Consider the following 23353-nt stretch of genomic DNA (forward strand, 5'->3'; position numbering starts at 1 on the left):
AGAAAAAGAAAGACAGAAGCAGGCAGACTGGAAATGAAGATGCACAACAGGAAGTCAGAGGCTCAAGCTAACACATTACACATGTGAGCAGGTTAACATGATGCAGCACAACACCCTGCTGCTGCGATGGCGTGTGTGATGTCAAAAGACAGGAAACGCACGCTACCTTTGCTCTGTGGTGGGTTCTGACTACGATCTCGCAGTATGTTGATCTGGTAGACGGCTCCATACGGCTCAAAAAGCTCCTTTAACTCTTTCTCGGACCAGGAGCGAGGGATCTGACCCACAAACATCTTAATGGCGTCCGGATCAGGCTGGTCCGAGTGTTCCAGGGCGCCATTCATCTTCCCAGCTGTACCGTTACTGCAGAGAGACAGAAAGCAAGCGTTATGAAGTATCAACGGTGTATACAGTTGAAGATGTAAAGGAAGATGGGGAGTGAGAGGGGTTGGTCTCCGAGCTCACAGCGAGAGCAAATTTGGGCCGGACAGATCGACAACTGCTCCTCATTAAAGCAGGAAGACACGGAGACACAAACCCTGATTAAAATCACAAAAGTGTTATTACACTCAGCATGTGTGCTGTGTCTTGTGTGAGTGTGTGTGTGTTGATGTTGTGTTTACAGTCCTGAGCAGGTACAATTCAGACTCTGTTCCGGGTTCAGTAAGCTCTATTACCATATAACATAACTTTAATTTGCAAAGAAAATGCATGATTACAGCAAATTTAAAATAGGAGTCTATGGGGAAAGTGGAGCAAATGCTAAAAATACACATCATGATTATGATAAAAAAAAAAAACATAGTAAGACATTTAAGTGCTTACAGTGTTAAATGTGTTACCATGAGATTATTGTGATAAAATTGCGTACTAAACTTATCTGTGCAACACACAATTTGTCAACTCATGTCATGACCATCTAAAGCTAAATTTACCCTGTTCTAAAAGAGTTTAACATTGTAAATTGTACTTGCTATTCTTGAAACAACTTTATTCATGTAAAAACCTGAAATGCATTAATGGAAATCAATAAAGTGCTTTAACACAAATAAAAGCTTAACATTTCCGCTTTAAAACCATCCAGTACATTTGCCCCATAGACTTCCATTGTAAGCAGTTTCCTGAAAACACAATTTCACAGATGCTAGCTTCAACATGAATTGAACGCAGAATTCTGAGTGACTCACACCAGAATGAAACAAATGATAAAAATGGCTGAGCTGAGTCAGGGTGCGAGACGGATCCGTGTGACCCCTTGACGCCCATGCTGCTGGTTCAACGAGTTCATGAGGAATTTCAGGCGCTTGTTTCAGTTCCAGATGAAAGCACTCAGAGAGAGCGAGAGCTATCGACCCCCACACTCACATTTCATTTTTAACCAGCTTACAAATAACAAAATGAGTGAACAAGTCTAAACAAAGTCAAAAATCACTGAGTGTCTACTCAATTTAATTCCATTTTGGTTTTGCTGATCGAAGGCCAACCTGCCTGTTGCCCTTCAACTGATGTGAAAATAAATAAAATAACTAAATAAATAAATACTTCTATCCTCAGTGAAGAAGCATAATCATTTCCTCATGAGACTAATTATCGCACTAAGCATTCTGTGAGTAAGCCTTCTCCGTCTGTTTCAAGATAACCGTTCAAATTTCTTCCCTTCGAAACGTGCATCACTCCAAGGACATTTTGACATGAATTAAGCACTATTCTCTGCATAAAGGAGAAATGATTTCTTTTCTCAGTATACTGCACTGGTCTGTCAGATTTGAGGAACTAAAATATCTCACTGGCACACCCTTAAAAGGAAAAGTACTCAAAAAAGAGTCACTGGTCAACTGGAGCAACAAAAATAATCTAAGAAAGAGGGTGGAAATGGACTAATTTTAGTTTAAGAAACAATGTATAAACCTAACATTATTAGGGATGTAACGATTCACTTAACGCACAATGCAACATGATTCACGATACTTATTTCACAATCACGATTTTTATTTTTTAACAAAATGAGATTTAAGACAAATTATAAATGAAAAGAAGTCCTTTTATTATTGCTTGGACAAAATGCTGAACACTTCTTTGTGAAACTGAAATATGACGTTTTAAAACAAGCCCCAAATCAAATAAATACATAACACAAATAAAAGAAATCTCTTCTTATAAACAAACTAAGGCTTTGCCTCTTTTTATTCAGTTCGAGGCAACCACTGTATTTTAATTATGATCCAAACAAATCTCAGCCGATTTGAATCGTCATATATTTGCCGGCTCGTGGTGCACCATTACATCCCTAAACATTATATATTAAATGTACATAATTTTTTTTTTAACTTAAAGTCAAGTTACAAAAGTGTAGTATACGGTGACTATAACAATTACTCAGCACACAAATAAACTGAATCCATCATGAGGCCTGTACATCGATTATTCAGAAATGGTATCCTATGGACAGTTTTTGTGTGTGTGTGTGTGTGTGTGTGTGTGTGTGTGTGTACACACATATAAACATAATGTACTACACAATTACAGATTAGAAGTGAACACACAGCCATAAAGACCTAACTCACTCAATCATTCACAAAGCCTAATTTCTCTTTAAGGAGATGAAGTGATTGGTCATTCTATTAAAAAAAAAACTAAAAAAAACAAGGCCTAGCGTTAAAGAGCAGCAACCGATAAAGAGAAAAGGTTGGAGTTAGAGAGAAGAGACACAGACCTCTGGACTCGATTCATCCATCTCTTGCAAAAGGACCCTATTCTTTCCGCGGAGACGCCCAAGTCTTTGAGCGATTTAAAGGACATTTCTGCATGTGTCGCGGGAAAGCCGTCCTCTCAAGTCCCCACGGCAACCGCTGCTCAGCTACCCCTACCCCAATAAATCCCCCGGCAGTTACCGTGGTGATAATGGTGCCCCTCGCTGCCGATCAAAAAGAAATAATGTCGAAAATAGCTAGCATGACACAGGCACAGGCCAAGAGCCAGAAACGGACTCTGACAGAGAGAGAGGGATGGAACTGCGAGTGTCAGGGTGTTGTGCGTGTATGTGTGCGCTTGTGTCACAATTAGTAATTGTTTCATTCGACAAGGCCCGACTGCAGGAATACAAAGGCACAAGTCACAGGAAGCCTGTAACAGTGTGCTGGAGGACACTCGCACACACTGGCCTGGGGTTGGAAACCAAGAACTGGTCCTTAAACAGTTCCATTTAAAAAAAGAAGAAGCTGGAATCAGATTCATTTCATGACGTTCAGTTTGTGCTAATGGTTTCTAAACATTTGCCTTCATTTTCAGATGTAGAGTGAACACTATTTTTCAAGAATTTAATACTATTATTCAGCAGGGATGCATTAAATGAAACAAAAGTGACAGTAAAAACATTTATATTGTTACAAATTATTTCTGTTTCAAATACAGTTCTTTTAAAGTATATTTCAAAGAATCAAAATATTACTGCTTTGACTCTAATTTTATCAAATAAATATAGTATTGCTGGCTTTCGAAAACATTAAGAATTCTTACAGATTCCAAACATTTGAATGACTTAATATTGCACACACACACACACACACACATACACATACACACACAAACACACACACACACACACACACACACACACACACACACAAGATAATTATAAGCTTCTTACTTTTAATGAAATGACCAAAATGGCTCCTGAACACTTTCACTCACTGATCTTGTTTATAATATATACACACAAAAATAAAAGTAGACTAAATGGTATAATACAGTCACAGTAGGATTACGTGGTGCTGAAAGGAATCCTTAAGGAACCAGACTCATTACGTGGAATCATAATCATTAAATTCCTTACAATTCCCTGCAAAGGCCTAAGAAGAGGAGCCACTGACAGTTTAAACACATTGTCCTTTATTTGGACCATCTTTCTTTCACTCTTCTCTGCTGACAAGGTAGAAAGAGAAAGAACCAGACACAAGGTGAAAATAAAACTGTGTGTGTGTGTGTGTTTGTCTGTCTGAATGTAAGTCCTGAGGCTCAGATTAAGTTGTCAAGTGGATCCACTCCTGCCATGGCATTCTTTCTCTCTCTCTTTCTTTTTATCCACTTCCCTCTCAATTTGAGTCAATTGTCTGCCTTAATGACTTAACTAGACCTTCCATCAGCCTGGGCTGCTCTTAAGGTGTGTGTGTGGGGGGGATTGCTGATGTAAGGAACTCTGATAGTCCGCACACACTCATGTTAACAGGGACAATAACACTGCAAGCCAGCAAGACAATCATTTGTGCTTCTAAAGATAGTCCGGATGGTTATATAAACATAAATGCAATATAACTAATTATGATTGGAGACATAGTAATGGTTAGACTGAGGTTATTTCACACCTGAGCAGCCTCCATAAAAGGTTACAAAAATTCAGAGCACTTATGCCTTTTTAAAATCTGATATAGTTATATATATTTTTCTAGTTATTTTATATTAATGGTTATGGGGTATTACTGAACTAACACTAATAAAAATGCAAACAAATAAAAAAAAAAAAAAAAAATAAAAAAAAATAATACACATATATTTAATATATATATATATATATATATATATATATATATATATATATATCTATATATATATATATATATATATATATATATATATATACTTTTGTTAAATTATGTGTATGTATTTTTTAATTATATACTATATGCTTTTTATACTGTTTGTACTGTTATAAAATGTTTATATTATATGTAGTGTGTATGTACATACAATTTGTTGTAAATATTTGACAATTATATATATATATATATATATATTATATATATATATACTACTATATATATATATATATATATATATATATATATATATATATATAATTTTTTTTTTTTTTTTTTTTGCCAACTTTTTTTTTTTTTTCTTTTTTTTACAGATTTTATCATTTTAAACAACATTATGTATATGATACCTATAATACAAATCATGCATGCATAGTGTATATGCATAGACATTTGTGCAATTCAATGGTTAAAATACTTAATCTGTTAGGCTAGTTAAAGTATGTGGACCTGCAAATCTGCAGTAACAGAAATATAATACAGTTATATAAAATTACAGTGTGTATTAAAAAAAAAACACCTTTGGCCTGATAAGGAGCGAAAAGAGAGAGAAAAAAATGCAAGTAATTTGGATACTAAATCCCTCTTCCATACATTAGTTGACAGGCAGCTGGGGGGGAAGTTGCAAACCTGTAATTTCCTCGGTTTAAAAAAGAGCACAGCTGACAAGTGTGTGTATGTGTATGTAAGCAGGAGAGAGTGGGAAAGAGTATGAAAAGTGATTTTTATTTATTTTTCCAATCATCACTAGAAGTTAACGCCGCCTGTCTGACAGCTGTGCTGTCGTATCTCTCTCTCACTGGCGACAGGTGATGCTTTAATTCCATTCATCAGTTAAGCTTTATAATCCTAATTAATCTCATTGGTCATAAAAACAAGGCGTTCTGCTCCAAGCGCTGAAAAATACTCAATCCAGCCACACTTAATAGGGAAGATTTATCTCTGTTTCTCCATGGTTCATCTACTGCTTTATTTCTCTGTCTTTCTTTCATCGTGTCATAATTCAGGGCTTGTCAGTCATGTTTACGATGGGGAAACCATCCGAAAGCCAAATGTCCCATTTGCTGTCAAATTTGTGATAGAATCATATATTTATGACCGAGACTGTTCGTACTGCGTTTTTAGGACATAATGGTTTTGTCTCAAAACCTAGAGAGCTGCCATGGCAAGTACATACAAATAATCAAATCATAAATTTTCTGTCATCATAATGGCACCTATTTTTGGGCACGTACAAATATTCATAATAAATCCTTTTTGGGGTTTACAGATACATCTGAAAGCTCAAACTACATATTTTAAGTGTCGTAGGCCCATATGAATGAATGCATTTTTGCCCATTATAGTCTGTTGAAACATTCACACCAAACTAATTTTTGGGGCATCATATGGACATGAAAGCATTTAAACCATGTGCATTAGTGGTGACACAGGCCTGTACAGATGTTCAAACTGTACACATTTTTTGTAGTCTGTGCGAATATTTTAATCATACACATTTTTGGCCATCATAGGCACAATGTTTAAACTGTATGATTTTGGGGCAACAAAGGAACATATCAACATGCAAAAAGTACAGATTTTAGACATTTTGTTGTTTAAATGTTAAATTAACATTTAAACCATATGCAATTTTAGATGTTGTAGGCCCGTATAAACAATAAAACTGTACACATTTTTTTTAGACATTTTGTTGTTAAATTAACATTTAAACCATATGCAGTTTTTGTAAACATTAAAACTGTACACAATTGGGCATCATCAGTATGTTCAAACTGCTTTCAAACCTGTCAATCTTCAGTCTCGCTTATGAATTCCAAAAACGCTGTGTTAAGTAGGCAGCTCACTAGGATTTGAAACAGCCAATGATGAGCATTTGTCCTTTCATATGTCCTCCTGACCAAGATAGGTAGACTTAACCACACACACACGCGCACACAAATCTCACACATCAAGGTCAGAGAAGGCACTGTCTCCAGGAAGATATTTCCTGTCATCACTTTCGTCAACTGTCAGGGAGACGTCAAACTCTTGACTATATTTAGAAAAATCACCTAGGACAAACTTTTTTTTTTTTGTAAACATCACATACAAAGTCAGCTGACAACAAAGAAAACCTACAAAATACAAAGAGAAACATTTTTCAAGGTCTGAGTGGAGATATTTTCAACCAGTCAAAAACACACAGCTGAAAACTGCTTAACTTGCGAAGAATGACAGGCATCGGCGCGTGTGAGCGAGCGCATGTGTGAGATGTACAAAACTGTTCTGTTAATCACTCCACTTGTTAAAAGTGTGAAGGGGAGGTGGGTGCTATAGAAGTTTCCATGGTAACTCTTGAAACGCGAGGCGCCGATGTGATAAATGTCACACTTGCTAATGAAGCAGCGAGCTGGAGAGATGCCGTCTTTCTGCGCTAACGAGGAGACACGCACACACATACACAAACCGTAAAAACACAATAATAACAGCCTTGTTTTATCAGAAACATTTTTAACTCGCTCCATAAAAACTACATTACTTCAATTTAAACCGACAAGCCCACCAGGGCACTTACTGATATATATAATTTCTAAACGGACAAGCTCAAATCAGAAAATAAACACTGGGCTCTGAACAGTTTTATTGACTTTCTCTTTGCTGGAAAATCTTAAAAATGACAAGAAAATCAAAATTGACCTTATTTCCTTTCTTGATAAATGTCCCCTCGTCTTATTCTGCACATTTCATCGATGCGTAATGTTTTGAAGAACAAAAGAAAGTTTACAATTTCTCCTCCTCTGAAACTTTATAAAATTTAATCCTGATAAAATTAAGGCCATGCAGGCAATAAACTAAATTTGCAGTGAATAACATCAAGCCACGTCCTACATTATTATTATTATTATTACTTTTGAATCAGATGTCATATTACAGAAAAAAATACATAAATTGCAAAATCTATGATGATGCACACACTCAAGTTTATGAAACAATACTAGATAACAGATGAAAAATGCTTAGTCGTGCAACTAAAGGTTTATACTTATAAAAATCAAAATCATTCACCACTACCATCAGAATGTGGATGGCTACCTTCACAAAACTAATATTGTATTAAATAATCAAAAGTCAAATCAATATAATACAGTGTATTACGAAAATTGTGATTTAGGTGTTGAGTGTTCATTTTAAAGACTTGCCAACTTTAACGATAAACCTGATAATTAAGAATGGACAACGCTGGAAATGTATTGGCAGAAAATAGTTTTCCCTCAATAAACTCTTAATTTGCTGCTTATTAGTTAGTAAGGTAGTAGTTAAGTTTAGGTATTGGGTAGGATTAAGGGATCTAAAACATGTTCATGCAGAATGAGGCATTAATATGTGTTTTATAAGTACTAATAAACAGCCAATATGCTAGTAATATGCATGCTAATAAGCAGCATATTACTAGTGAGAATTGGTCCTTTAAATAAAGTTTTAGCCTGATTACTAGTCTATATCTTGTTCATTGTGATGCTGTGATTGTTTTCCAGCCTTTCCATCACACAAACCCAGTCCGTCTTAAAGTATACATGTGCGCAGGACTCCCATCCTCTTATGAAGTGCTGAAACAAAGCAGCCATGTTTCCTCGCAAATGTTTATGGACTGAAGTGCTTAAGAGGAAAAGTGCTCCTCAAATGACACTACACACTGCACACTTAAACTCACAACTCCACACACTTTTGCTGCTGAAAGAGGCTTGAGTGGAAATCTGAGGCAATAGTGTGACAGGATTGCCAAAATCCTGCCAACACAAACCCTGTTTTTTTTTAATTGCCTCCCTGTTGCTATGGAAACCGGGTGGAGCTGGGGATGAGCGACTGGATGATGATGCGAATGGCTGAGTCGGGCCATCCGTACAGCTCCAAAAGACACACACACAGGAAGAGGTTGCTGTGTTATGGGCTGTCATCCAGTACTAGAGGGGTTTGACTCGGGTATCAGCATGCATGTCGAGCTGTGTGTGTGTTTGTGTGTGTGTGTGTCGCTGGCAGGCAGACAGCAGGTGCAGAAGGTGGAGTATATCAAACATCAGGAGCAATCATAATGACCAGGAGTTAGACCACCATCAAACTTCTACAGGTCAGCACATCCCGTCCCGCGGCTCACCTGTGTGTGGACGTGTGACCCCATCTGGACGTCTCACTTTCATCTCCGATCCTTAATATAATGTCTGACCCCATCTGCTCACAGCAACTGAAAGCACAATTCAGCGTGTCTCTCATTTTTGGTTCGGGAAACCTTTTCAACAGTTATTTTTTCTATGGCACCCCTTTGCGAATATTCCTTTTACAGTCATAAAATAGTTTTTTTTGTGTTGAAATAAATGGCCTTAATTATAATGTTACAATATAATGTCTGTATAATGTCTGGGATTATTGTTCAAACATGGGATGCATCTATCTGTCTGTCTATCTAAAAATGTCTGCGTCTATCTAAAAAGTAACAAAATACATTATGTTCACATCGTAATTATTAGCTATTTTCAATAAGAAAAAGTTTTTAATAAGTTGTTTTGTTGTTTTTTTAAAACAATTCATTTAAGGGAGTATGACATTTCACAACCTCAACTAACATATTTATCTAAAAAGGAAAACGTTTTTCTAATCATTAATCTACTGTACAATGCTATAATAAAACATTATGCCACAAACATAAAGGTTTGTTGTTTTATTCCTATTATGATCATTTAAACTGTACAATGAACAGTTTCATGAACCTGAACAGCAAACTACATAAAGGTTTGTTTTTTTTTTGCACTTTTAATCTGTTTTTGAATAAATTAATACATCCAAACAAACAAAATGAGTGTCATGTCTCTGACCCATGTGGTTCACCCCACAGTTCCCGGTTTACTCCTCTCTAAACAGCTCTTTTCTAAACTGAGAGAAGATTCTTTGCAGAAAACCCTACTGATTGCCAAGCACAAAAGAAAACATTTGATTTGCTCCAGTGACGCGTGGAGTTAAACTACTCCTGCTTGTGAACTAAACCACAATGCATGCCTTCAATCGTCTGCAAAACGCAGAACAGATGAGCTGTCTTTCCTCAAAGGAAGAGTGTGCCACCCTCCCTCCGTTCGGTCATGTCTTCCTCTCTGCAGGTGCCACGATTCTTAGGACATTCAGACCCCTCCAGATGCCTTAATTAGACCGGGCCTAACTTCATCACGGCTTGCCAAATACAACACACAGCTAGAGCGATCATTTAAAAACCGAATGGGAATGGACTCAAGCATGTTGGTTTAATTCAAAACGTCAATAAACGAAATGAACAAAGCTGTGCCCATGCTGTGCAGTAGCACGTATTTCCCCGGGCGTCGTAGCTGTATCAGGCTGGTGAGTCATGGCAGGATTAGCTAGTCTTTCACGGCCCTTTTGTTCTTCCTCCCTCCACTTTTAATTCCCTTCGTCTATCATCAGTGCCGACGAGTGTCACAAATTTCGCATCTCGGTTTGTCGAAAACAAAAATGGGTGCTAACTGCCAATCAGCATCTGTGTCGAACTTTCTTAAGCGACTAGCTTTACAAACAAAGACACGTTCTCCCATAATGCTGTTTATTAGGGAGGTGTGTGAAAATGTTTCATTAGGGTGCATTAGGGGAGGTGTTCGTTTTCATTACCGTTTATGGGACGGAAAAACACAGTCAATTAACATCTGAACAGATGGCGGAGACTAGACTAGGTGTCTATCTCTCAAGTTCTCCTTCGCAAGAACCACCTCCGTGTTTTCACGCTCATCTGAGAGAAACAGAGCGGTACTGGCAGAAGAGGATGTAGAGGGAGAAAGGGAAGGAATAAATGCGCACGCAGCGCAAAAAGAAAAGAAAACACGCGAGTCAATAAAATAAACAGCGGTAAGAGAGCTTGACGTGATTGAGCTCTGGTGTTCATGAGCTGGCCAAATTACTCCGGCAAGGACCGCAGCGTCACACACACAACACAATGCTATGACCTGAAGAGAGTGAAAATGCTCTGAACATTTGGCTTCAGAGGCCATAGCCGTAAAAAGAGCCATATGCTGACAATATGTCAGAGGGGAACCAAGCACACACACACACAAATGTAAAAAAAATATCACTACAGACAGACAGACAGACAGACAGACAGACAGATAGATAGATAGATAGATAGATAGATAGATAGATAGATAGATAGATAGATAGATAGATAGATAGATAGATAGATAGATAGATAGATAGAATTCTGGTTATGTGTAGCACAAACACTTGGTCTGACACTCCAGTGTCTGACACTGAGTTGGTGTTCGCAGCTGTATCTGAGATCTGTGATAAGTGTGTGTGTGTGTGTGTGTGTGTGTGTGTGTGTGTGTGTTTGAGACAGGTGCGTGTTGGTTGTGTTTGTGTCTCTTTATCCATGGCCCAGCGCGTTTGAAAGGAAGAGAGGAGAAAGACCATGCACTCATCTAAACGCCACATTGATCTTTCGCTCTGAGAATTCAGACAACCACATTAGAATTCGACATCAGAGACGGCACTGAACACAGACTGCAGATTACAGCCGCTGACGGAGTGTGTGTGTGTGTGTGTGTGTGTGTGTGTGTGTGGGTGTGAGAGAGATATGGACCTGGAGGGTCTAAATATAGAAATGTATTCCATTATAATCCCATTATCTCGTTAACAGAGCGAACAACAGACAGTATTAGCAGACTAAACATATTGTACACATTATCTTACACACATACACATCTGTACCAGTGTTTATGACACCACCATTTATCATGGCTGCTGTTATAAATATATAATTTTTTTTTTTCTTTAAAATGGAGCAATAGGGCAAGACTCTATACATTTACATTTAGTCATTAAATCATAACTAGTTTGACATCAGCATTTAGAAGATATAAGCATTCAAAGCTTGCCGTTTGTCACTTCAGCCAAAACTGCTCAACGTTTTTTTTTACGTCACATCGTACTTCATCTTCTCATCAAATCTTCTGACCAATCAAATGCTCTCTAGAATCCAAAGCGCCTGCGCCCCCTGCACTATAAATAGATGCTGAAGCGCCGGCTGAGATCCGTCACTTATTTACAGTGTAGTATTTCCTGTACAGTGAATGGCTCTTAGTGCACAATGTAAGTGATAGGGTATGATTCAGACAGTGTTAATATGCTTTCAATTGGTGCAAATGAGGTCTGGTTTCATGTTGTTTCACGCGAACCGCAGCAGCGCGCACAGTCTGATTTTTTGAGACTGAACTTTTACAACTACACAGCCTCAGCATGATTATGACCACTATTTTGTTTTACTAATAGTTTCATATTGAATTAGACGGTAGCTGTCAAATGCGGCTTTACTGAGCTCAACGGCTCTGGCCCGAGCAGATATAAACAAAATGCTAATCGCTATTTTAAAAAGGGGGCGGGGTTGCTCGATATGTCCCGCCCTCTCTTCCTGTTTCAGTTGAAATTACGTCACCACATAGAATAATGCTGCATGTTTCAAGGCACTTCAGGGGACCTTTAATGATTCAGTCTGAACTGATTCTCAAAGTCAAACTCACAGGTTATCAAATGCAAAAACAGATGGAATGGTTATAAAAACACATAAATAATTAGAAAAATGCAAGCATTGGATTTTGACATCAAATCTTAAGTCTTCAGAGCTGTCTGAAGAAGAGAATGATTAGATGAAGAGGAACAACTGGCGAATGACAGTTCTTTAAAAATGGTTTGCAATAGCATTCACAACATGTTTAACTTACATAATGTGATGAATTTTCAGCAGGGGGAACAGAAGTTCAGAAGAAAAACAGAAGTTCATTTTATCTGGGATCTTTATCTTGATTTTAAGGGATCTGACTGAATAATTTACCAAGATTTTACTGGTTAATATTATTCTTCCCCTCCCACACGGTCTTGATTTCATAGTCATATAAAGACAGTTAGAATGATTACAAAAACACACACACACAAAAAAAAAAAAAAAAAAAAAAAAAAAAAAAAAACACGGTAAATCAACGTTTTTCCAGAATGGAAATCAGACAAAGTGGAAAAACTGTTGAACAATATTAAGTAGATGTAACAGTCTTCAAAAAACATTATGAAATAGTTTTGACTTGCATAATACAGTGAATTTTCAGTGAAAAATATATTGTAGGACAGGACTTGGATTTATCCACTGGGATCTGAATGAATTATATGATATTATTGGTTAATACTATTGCTCCCTGCACACATATGCCTGATTACATCAAAGGAAAAGAGAAAAAAAGAAAGTTACTACTTTTTATGAAAGATTATTAATCATTTTAACATTTATTAAGGAAGTAAATGGGGTTTATTTTGATTTCATGTTGTTTAGTGGAAGTCAAGAGTGAGCTAAATATAAGGGACTGCAATAGGCTGGGAGGGAGCAGGGAATGAAAAGAAGAAAAAAAAAGAAAAGAAAAAGAAAGATGAGAAGAGGCATTCATGGATTAATCCAGCAGACAGATCACAGCACCTCTGTTCCTGTCAGCTCTCTCCTGCTAAATGTTTCAGAAACCTTATTCTGTGTGTGTATGTGTGGGATCCACACAGAGATCTCTATTAGACTGAATCATTTCTCCACAGAGTGCCCACAAATCTCATGGTTATTCGTGCTTATAGCGCATACGACATCAAAGTGAAGCATGCAAATATTTCTGGGAGCTGCGTGCTCTCTGGCCTGTTCGATGTGCTCATAATTAAGGATGCTATGTGCTAATTGGAGGTCTATAAACTGGCATCTTGGCCCCGGGCTCAAGGTCAGACACCTGTATGGCGGGACTGATTGGGATCAAACTGTTTTTGCAGACGGTATTGAATTACAAACATACATGTTAATACAATACTGGTAGCTGGCTTAAAACAGTGTTCGGCACTTGTGTCCGTGCATGACGAAGCAGAAGCAGGTCTCAATGAATGAGGTCTCAATTCAAAAGGGCTGCAGGCAATTATTCACCATCACACACACACCTGCACATCAGGACAGAAAGACAAACAAAAGGTCGAGAAGAAAAGCAGATGTGGATGAGCCCAGGACAAATGGGCCGAAGAAAGGGGTAGGGGTAAAGATGTGTGTTGTGTGTTAGATGGGAGTTGGGAGTGGTGGAGTGATTGTGGTGGAGAAGCGCATAGATGGATCAATGGGATCGACTGGAAAGCACTTTGTTAAAAGTAGTTAACTAGAAATCTCGCCACGGGCTATATGCTATTGTGTGGGAAAGTTGTATCTTTTGCAAAACCCATCATTTTGGTTTGTATCTACCTCATAGACAACATAAAATGTAATTTATAACAAGTTCAACTTCATTAATGTGACATATTACAATAAATTATTTTATAATAGATATTATATAACATATTAATCGGCAGGATATAACTTTTTTCCCCATCTGGATTGAACTGGATTTGGGAAGTTAGGTGATGATTTTACTGATTACTAAAACACCGCATAATTAATAATTACTAATTAATTACTGATAACTGACATATTCACTAAGCAGTACAGCATTGGTTATTTTATAATATTATTAATAAAATTTATAATAATAATAATAATAATAATAATAATAATAATAATAATAATAATAATAAAACAATCAGGCATTTAATGACAGCCAATAAATCAGTTTTATTATAATTTTTAATAATTTGTATGAGCTTTTTCCATTTTTCAAATATGCTCAGTGAATAAAGTCGCCTTGCAGGTTGCCACCTGTAAACATTCTGAGCAGATAATACCCACCAGTCTGTCCGTTCTCTCTTTGACCAATCAGCATGGAGCATCGATCTGTCCATCTCCTCGCTGAGTTCTGCCACATTAAATTGACCTCCGCCCTGAACTTCACACCGCCGTCAATCAATAGCTACATTTCCCCTGAGTGTCTCAACCTCGGCTCAGAATGACAGAAGCATCTACAGTCTGAGACAAAGAGAGCTCCAGTCCAGTACATCAGCTTTGACTTTCAGATCAGTGAAGGAGGCTGGAGCCGAAGAAAAATCGAGTGGGATGGAGACTGACAAAGTGATTAGCCAGATGTGAAAGACTGTTCTGAACATCACAGAGCTTCAAGGTTAAGAACATTTGCTCCACATGTGTGCTAGTTTTTCTTGAGCCTTGCTTACATGGTCTCTGTGGGTAACTGGGGGAGGGGTGTACCGGCACCATGACGACAGATGCATTCTGTCACCCTTTAAATTGGATAATGCTAAGTGTCTCCACTCAATTACCGACCTTCTCAAGTATCTGTGTTCTCTGCATGTGCGGACATGTGCAGAAACAGTACGGGTTATGCTATGGCAACAGCAGTAGGCTCAAAAACCTCAGGGGAACCTCATCATGAACTGAAATGCTCTACATGGGCGGCAACAAAACAGCGCTACTTACAAAAACTGCAAGAGAGACACAGCACACATTTGATTTCAGTGGAGTTTGATGTTAGCATCTTGCTATGATAACAGTATGATACTCCACGTTTTATGCTTAATAAACCAAAATCGGGATTAAAATTAAAATACAATTTATCGTGCAGCCCTATCCAACCTGAACCAATGACTTGAACTGAATAATGACACTATTGTATTTCAGAGTTGCTTTACAGCAGAATCCCCACAGTGAAGTTTCCATGATGTCTTTAAAGGAAACAATTTTGGCAGAGAGGTTTATGTGACTAAATCCGGACTCATAAGTGCACAAAGATATGCGCACATAATTTGACAGAGGGCTGGGGTGCTGTCCACCCCTTTTACTGTCTACTTGTGTCTGAATATATGGAAAGGTCAAAAACCTGCTGGATTGCATACATGTATGGGAGTTTATGCGAGTGTGTGTTCGTGCAAAAGGTCAGTGTCCTAAAACTGCCATTCAACAGGGGGCTTGACTTAAGCACAACTTATGCCTAGGAGGAAAGGTTACACTTTAGAACCGAAAAAGGTACAGTCAGTAGAAAGGTGTTTTGTAAATTTTCTCTGTACCAGACAGAAGTATTTCCATTAAAAACACTGTTCAATGTTCCATGATATTCCTGTTTTATTCAATAAGAAGGGATGACTGACAGGTCAGGGAGAGGTTAAAAATCCTTCTGAGCGCTGATTATAGTTTTTTATAGTATTACATATATATATATATATATATAAGAAGGGATGACGGACAGGGAGAGGTTAAAAATCCTGCTGAGCGAATATATATAATAAATTTTTTATAGTATTATATATATATACAATGGGAATCAAGATTTCATTTTTATTTTTTTTTTTTTTTATATTTGAATGTTTGAATTTGTATTTGTTAAAAATACTCACACTAAAATAGTCTGACAATATTTCCTGCATCAGTATGGTTAAAAACAAATAAGTTGCAACTAAGTACTAATAGCTACAACTGAAAAATAAATACAAAAATAAATAGAAATTACTAATAAAAAAAAAAAACATTTGAAAAAAAAAAAACACGTAACACAATTACTAAAACTTAACTGAAATTAGAATAAACAAAATGTTAATATAAATATAAAAGCTTTTTCAAAATATTAATAAATACTATAATACTAAAATATATGTTTTCCAGATGCTTCAGGTTGGCAGCAGGAAAAGATGAGAAAGAAAGAAATACTGTGCTCTGGGAAAGTACTAAAAGAATCTTTAATGGAACCAGTTATGTGGAATTGGAAACCAAAACCATTACATTTCTGACAATTTCCATCCATAAACAAAACGGCAGTACAAAAGCACACACTAACACTCACAGCTGTGAAAGAGTTATCTTCCTTAAAACATTACCACTAACCGCAACTGCATTACTGCCAATCATAGCAGAGCATGACCTCACCGCTGTCAAAACCTGGCAAGATGAAGATCTGATGAAAAACAGCATGAAAGATTTTCCTGCAACTCTTACGACACCTAAATCTGTACAATATCACATTCGACAAAAGAAATTCCAGGCAACACGACAAGGCAATTTTTAAACGAGTGCGTCTGAGCGTGCGTGGATATTTGTGAAGTTCTGAAGTGTAAATTTGACATTTTTTAAACATGGCTTCAACATTAATCAAGCCACACAAATTATCCAGCATCAGAGAAGAGGCAGCAATTATAACAGCAAGAAATGAGCTATCAACTCACTGGGGGACTGAGCGACAACACACACGCACTCGCACAGCAACAGTCCTTTTAACAGTCATATAAAACCCAGAAAATGAACCGGTGAATGTTACATCATAAGAGCCCTACACACACACACTCATTAAAGAGGTCAGACGTGATTCAGCAAGAATTTAAAACGGCAAACACAGCATTGAGAAATCATTAGAGATATACGTGCTAACACACACGCACACAGCCAGCCACAAAATTAAGACACAAAGAGAAAACCTGGACACGCTGATCTAGTGTCTACATAAGGCAGCTGCCTTATAAGTGAGCAGCCTAATTGTTAGGAAACTGATTTGGCAATGCATTCTGGGATGATCGTGTATGTAAAGGATGCATGAAAGGCCAAAATTTGGTTTTTATCTTATAAGTTAGCTTAATGTTGGAACATACTTTGCTTCCATATAGCATTCCTAAAACGCTGTCTAGGTAGGCAGCTAACTAGGTTTTGCAGCTAGTGTCCAGACAGGGACAAACAGGAAGACACGGAGAGAGCTTGAAGATAAAGATAAAGGGAGGGAGCAGGCTGCTGGAGTGGTATAATCCGTCAGGAGAGGTGGTGAGTTAAATGAACGGGTCTCTGTGTAACCACACACTGAACAGTGCCATTTACTCTCTCTAGCGACAAACTCACACATTACACAGGCTGGCTTTCTCTCTCTCTCTTTCTCAATAGCATCCTTCACCCCATTTTTATCCTTGACTCTTCCAGATCTTTCTATTCACTCTATGCCTCTCTTTCTTCTGTAGTGCATTTGTCCTCATGGCTGCTAGTGAATCAGTCAGAAAGGTGCCGAATTAAATCTATACAGCAGAACACACACATTTCCTTGGCTTTATATAAAAATAATAGCAGTCTATGGTATGTAACCCCTGAGACGAGTGTTCAAAGGTGCTTCTTGATTAAACTGTCTATCTTTATCGCCTTGCTAAACCGTATACTTGACCGTTGTCTACGGAAACTGATTTTCTTACCTAGCCATGCTGTCAGTTGTTTCACTCCTTAATCCCTTTTCGTAACACATAATGTCACATAAATCAGTATTTCATGTTCATTGCTGTATTTCTTAAGTTGCTGAGTAATAAAAGAAATAATGTACAGTGAGCCAGTCAATAAAACAAAATAAACTTCTACAGGGGTTTTTTTTCGTGATGAATATATATTACATAACTCATCATAATTTAAACATACAGCCTAAAGGCAGTAATCTAATATTTATATTTTATTTTAGCATTATTTGTGTGGTGTTCCCTATTTTCATTGAATTAGGATAAGTGTTATAACTTTATAGTTAAATCAGTGTAAGTAAGTACAAGCTTGTTGACAGTGCTCAAGGTAGAAGTGCATTCTGGGTCTGAACGGCACTCAAATCACATGGAGGCAGAAGTGAGCCGATTGTTTTTCTCTTTATAAGGGTAGGAGGGTTTTTAGGTCACATTCAACCCTCTTTCTCTTTGTGCATCCCCTGGTTTAACCCAGTCAAGCCTTAATGGTGGAACAACAATGGAGTGCATTGATTAACTATACCACTAATGAAGTGAAAACGAGTCAAATACGCACACACACACACACACATACACACACACATACACACACACTTTGACTGCTGAAGAGTTCAAGTATGTAGGATACAACTGCTGTGGGTCTGTTCTGTTCTGTATGTCAAATGTTTCAAACTGCTCAGGTAGATGTGGCAAACCAAAATCTGCAATCAAAAATCTCAAAATAAACTCAAGATTTCTCATCATATTCTCCTAAAACCAAAGTATCTTGGGATATTTACATTAATTTTAAATCTCTGTACTCTTACAACATATCAACAACTGTCTCATTTGTGCTATTCTTATTTCTCCTGAGACATTTTAGGAGAAACATCAGACAAAGTTGATGCTTAAATATAACATAACTGATATAACTTAAGTCCCCTGAGCTATGAAAAAGCAATACGATTTCCTAGAGTAACAGTGTGAGAATGTGTGTGTGTGTGTGTGTGTATGAGACGCAGACATCGATCAACATAAACAGCCAAACAGGAATGTGTCATGATTCCCCATGGAGATGCAACCACATCTACTTGAGTAACTAAATCTACAAGTGCAGCACTCTCAATCAAAATACCCACACACTTCAGGCTCTTGTGCTGTGAAGCATTATCATAGATTCAGTCGTATCAGTCCACAGCCGCATGCATTCTCTAAATGTCCCTACCAGCACAATAACCACCACTACTGCATTATTCACTGGTCTAGTGCTTCAGATAAATACAGGAAACTGCCTCTGATGTGTGTATGTGTCACATGTCCTGCTCTGTGGTTCAGTTCTATGTGTTGTTTAGTTGACGGGTCAGTAAAGCGACAACACAATGATGAATCACTGTGACAGCTTGGCCCTCCCCGACCTCTCTGGTCCACTGACTGGTTATATGAGGTCAGAAGTAGACAGCTGCTTTCTGCAACATTTTTATTCATTTTTAGGCTGTGTGTGGATAAGTATATATGATACAACTGCTATGGGTCTGTATGTCAAAACTATGCATGTTAATATATACAGTTGATGGGACAGTGAAGCAAAAACAAAACAAAAAAAACATGTCATCATGCCGACCACGCTTGTCCATTTATTAGCTGCATGTAACAGCAGAAGTTGACAACAGCTTAATGCTACATCTAAAGATGTTCTGCTAACCACTGTGACATCCTCATTTACTTCATTCACCTATTTTCCACCTTAATCCCCATCTCCACAGAGTTCTTTTGTATACTCCTCAGCACAAAGCAATCAGAGAACTCTTTCTGCAAAACGGGTTATGAAAATAAAACAATCGCAGTTGCTGGGTGATATGATATGCCTTGAGAGAACTGAACATTCTGAGTTTTTTTTTGTTTCTTTTTTTTCACTTCGCTGGAAAACTAACCCACAATGTGCAATCCCTGGGTGCATTACATAATCAACTTCAGCCCTAACCACCAGCAGATGTTAGCCGTGTAATCTCACTTGTTCACGTCCAAGTGAGACTGGCTCAGCTTTTCCGGCGCGTACAAACTCTTTCATACACATTCATTTGTGTCTCTGTGCATGGCCATGGATCTCAGGGAGAATGAATGCTGCATGCTGATTGGTTAAGCAGCCAGCAACACATGGTGACTTCAGCCAATCAGTGACAAGCGTAGTAGAACAATGAGGGATCCTCCATTTAAATGTGAATGCAGTGCTATTATCCAACTGGGCTTATGTGTGTGTGTGTGTGTGTGTGTGTGTGTGTGTGTGTGTGTGTGTGTGTGTGTGTGTGTGTGTGTGTTCACGTCTCTTACTTACATCATTATCCTGGAGAGAAAAGAAAATTGGAAAGATAAATGACAAATAAATAAACAAATGAGGTACAAACTAAATTACCAGTTTGGTGATGTTAATTTAACTGATCCTGAAAAATCATGTTATTTTCCTCCAGTCTTCCTATTAAATGCATGCTGAGTTTACTGGATCTTTTACTGGATTTTTCCAACCATTTCTTTTTGATAAAATACTTTTTATGTTGACATGATAAATATTCAATTATTTATTTTTTACACTTCTGTAAACTAAACTTAAATTAAATTAAATTAAATTTGCAACAGATTAGTTTAATTCTTTATTTTAATTATGTTTTTTTTTTACAAGACAACAAAACAAAAAGAATAAAAAGAAAAAAATCACAATTTAAAAATAATCCAAGCAGTTTAAGAATATTGTGATATATCTTGTATTGCCCACCACTAGCTAACATTAATGGAAGTTAATTCATTATCAACACTCAAAATGGAAGGATAAGTCAAGAACACTGCTTTGTAGAATACAGTGTGCTGTCATATACTGGACATTTCAGTAAACACAGCAGGTTACCCGCGTATTGCATGCATACTGCATGTACTGGAGTAGTATGGTAGAACTCCATTCAGAACATACCCAGTGTGTCCGTTTTCAGAGGGCAGTGGTATATAGAAAGCACACTCTCACTCAGACACAGCCTCAGGGTAGGCACAGACAGAATCGCTCCATTTTGCCCTTAACAGCATAGAGAGGCCTGCAAGCTCGCAGTAGATCAAGTATTGCAATAACACAGTCAGGCCTACTTTACAGGCGCAAACTTTAACTGAGCCTCCACACACACAAACCAAATTCTATAACCCGGTATAACACACACATTTATCTTTCTCTCATTACTCTATCATCATAGTCCCCACAGCAAACACTCCTGCATTCTTATATAACAGAACTGTTTGATGAGAGAATAGGAGCAAAAGGGAAGAAAAGCAGGCATGCAGACTTATGTGAGTCTTGTATTTTTCCTCCTTCACATCAGAATGCATTTTCCGGTCAGAGTCAAGGTTGGCCATGACAGCGCTCTCCCAAAAAACTCTTTGTATGCAGTGGCCTAGTTTCTTCAGGGTAAGAGAAACAGAGAGAGGTGCAGTGGAAGCGAGCACAAGGTGGGATCGGGGTCATACACTGCTACACTCGGTTGAGCTTTGGAGAGGCGTCAGTAGCGTAACTGTCCAGAGGAGGTGAGGTCTGTCTCTTATTCCAGCTCTGCAATCTACCGCTGTGCCCATGGCATCTCCTGGCATGAAGCCCCGCAGGGCTGTTTGCCCATCTGGGAAGCTGGCTGAAGGGTTCAGGGGCTTTGCGGCAGCCAAGGTTGATAGCTTGATGTGATTTAGGGGAAGTGCAAAGGCGTGCTGGGGGTCCCAGTGATGGGACTTGAAAAATGATTCATGAATATTGAGCTTAATTAGTATGAAAGTCTCACACAGCCAGAATTTTAACTATCGGGATTGAGCTGCAAAGTGTAGTGGACATATTCTAGCCAAAAAATGTCCACTTAAACAGGAAGAGGCAGACTGACTGACATGCAAAGAGGCTAACCACACTTTTTAAATGTGAATTTCACACCATAAAGTCTGTTTGGTTTCGATTTATGCCAGGGGTGTCCAATCCTGCTTCTTGAGGGCCACTGTCCTACAGAGGTTAGCTCTAACCCTAATTAAACACACCTGAACCATCTTCAGGATCACTAGATCAGGCAGGTGTGTTGATGCAGGTTGGAGCTCAATGTTGCCAAGTCTGTGGTTTTCTCGTGCAATTGGGCTACTTATAGTATACACTGTTGCCAAGGGTTGTTTTTCGTCTGTGGGTTAAAGGAACCCCCAACCCCCCGAAACGCAATCTTGACAGATAGATGGGAATACCAAAGGAAAAACTTGACTGGGTTAGTTTTAGGCTATTTTTTTATAGCAATTGGGATGATTTTGTTTCGCAGACCTGGCAACCCTGTTGGAGCTACCCTTCAGAGGACACTGGCCATCCAGGATCAGGATTAGAGACCCCTGGTTTACATGGTGTCTTACTGGGTAAATCTTAACCATACGAATTCCTGCTCCACATAATGTGTAATCCAGGATCAGGTTTTGAAATGATCAAATTTTTTTTTTTGTTTAGATATTTGGTGTTTTGTTTTGGCTGCTATTTGGTCATGTCGCACAGCACAGACAAATGACTCATTCAAAAAAAAAAAAAATGGGACCAATTCACCAATTTGAATCATTCCAACTGAAGGTCCAGACATACCAAACTAACAAACAAAAAAACCAGCGACAACGAAAGCAAACTGTGGACATCTCCATCTGGACCAAAAGCTTGTGCTTGAATGCAAAACTACAGTCAACGGCCAACTAGCAGGTAGTCTCAGCCTCAGACGTCACACCCACGGACTGTTGGCTAAACGTCTAATGCATATGGCACACAAAAGTGGAAACACTTCAGGAGTGTCGAAGTCATCATCAGATTGGTTGAATTCTATAGGATTTCCGGGAGACGTGTGTGTCACGTTCTTTAACGTTCTGTTCGGAAACAAAGATACCACTGTGCCCTACTCCCTCAAGAAAGAAGAAAGCCGTAGTGTTCACAACTGTGACGACGAGCACTTATAAGGGTCAACTAAACACTAGAGTTTCAAAAGTATGTGAAATATTTAAAGTTCACGGCACAGAATCTTTCAAATACGTCCCAGAGTTTTACACACCAGTCTGTTATTGTGGCGACATTTCCACACCCCGAAACGTGATGCTGAACGAAACGAACCGTGTTTGGCTGTTTGACATGTCAGTCAACGGGCCTCATGGGCGGGCCTTTGCCAAAGAAAGCTGCCATGAATTCCAGACCGTCAGCCGCAGTCTGAAGGTCTGGCTACGCGAGACTAACTAGCAAGTATCTTCTGTGCCTGCATGGGAGGTATTACTCTCCATACCAGCAGGTGGCAGTAAACACCAGAAGACCTAGGACTATGCATATACAAATAGTGCAGAACATACCCACAAAAAAGGGCTGACAGATGCTCAACGGCGACCCAACATTGGCCAACAAAGTGTCCAGCAAAATTGTGTGAGCCAATCAGACTGGAGCTTGCCATTTTGAGTAAGTTCTTGTTTTGTGTTTAGTATGCATCAGACAGTCAGTGAACTGTCTGACGCTATTAGCATACTTTTGATGAGAAATAGGACAAACCCACATAAAGGGATTGGACACCAACAAACCCACGCATATGTACACACAGGTGTGAGGT

At 38.3% G+C, this 23353-nt stretch overlaps 1 protein-coding gene across 1 annotated transcript in view; it reads right to left on the reverse strand.

The window, feature by feature from the left end:
• The window catches only part of LOC109065737 (CUGBP Elav-like family member 2), a 132758-nt gene that overhangs the window by 45492 nt on the left and 63913 nt on the right, over positions 1-23353 (reverse strand). Inside the window, exon 3 of the mRNA XM_042742984.1 lies at positions 167-363. Coding sequence (XP_042598918.1) covers positions 167-363 — 197 coding nt within the window. The remainder of the gene's footprint in view (positions 1-166; positions 364-23353) is intronic.

This window comes from Cyprinus carpio, chromosome A4 (genome assembly GCF_018340385.1).
Source record: "Cyprinus carpio isolate SPL01 chromosome A4, ASM1834038v1, whole genome shotgun sequence".
NCBI classification, from domain to species: domain Eukaryota; kingdom Metazoa; phylum Chordata; class Actinopteri; order Cypriniformes; family Cyprinidae; genus Cyprinus; species Cyprinus carpio.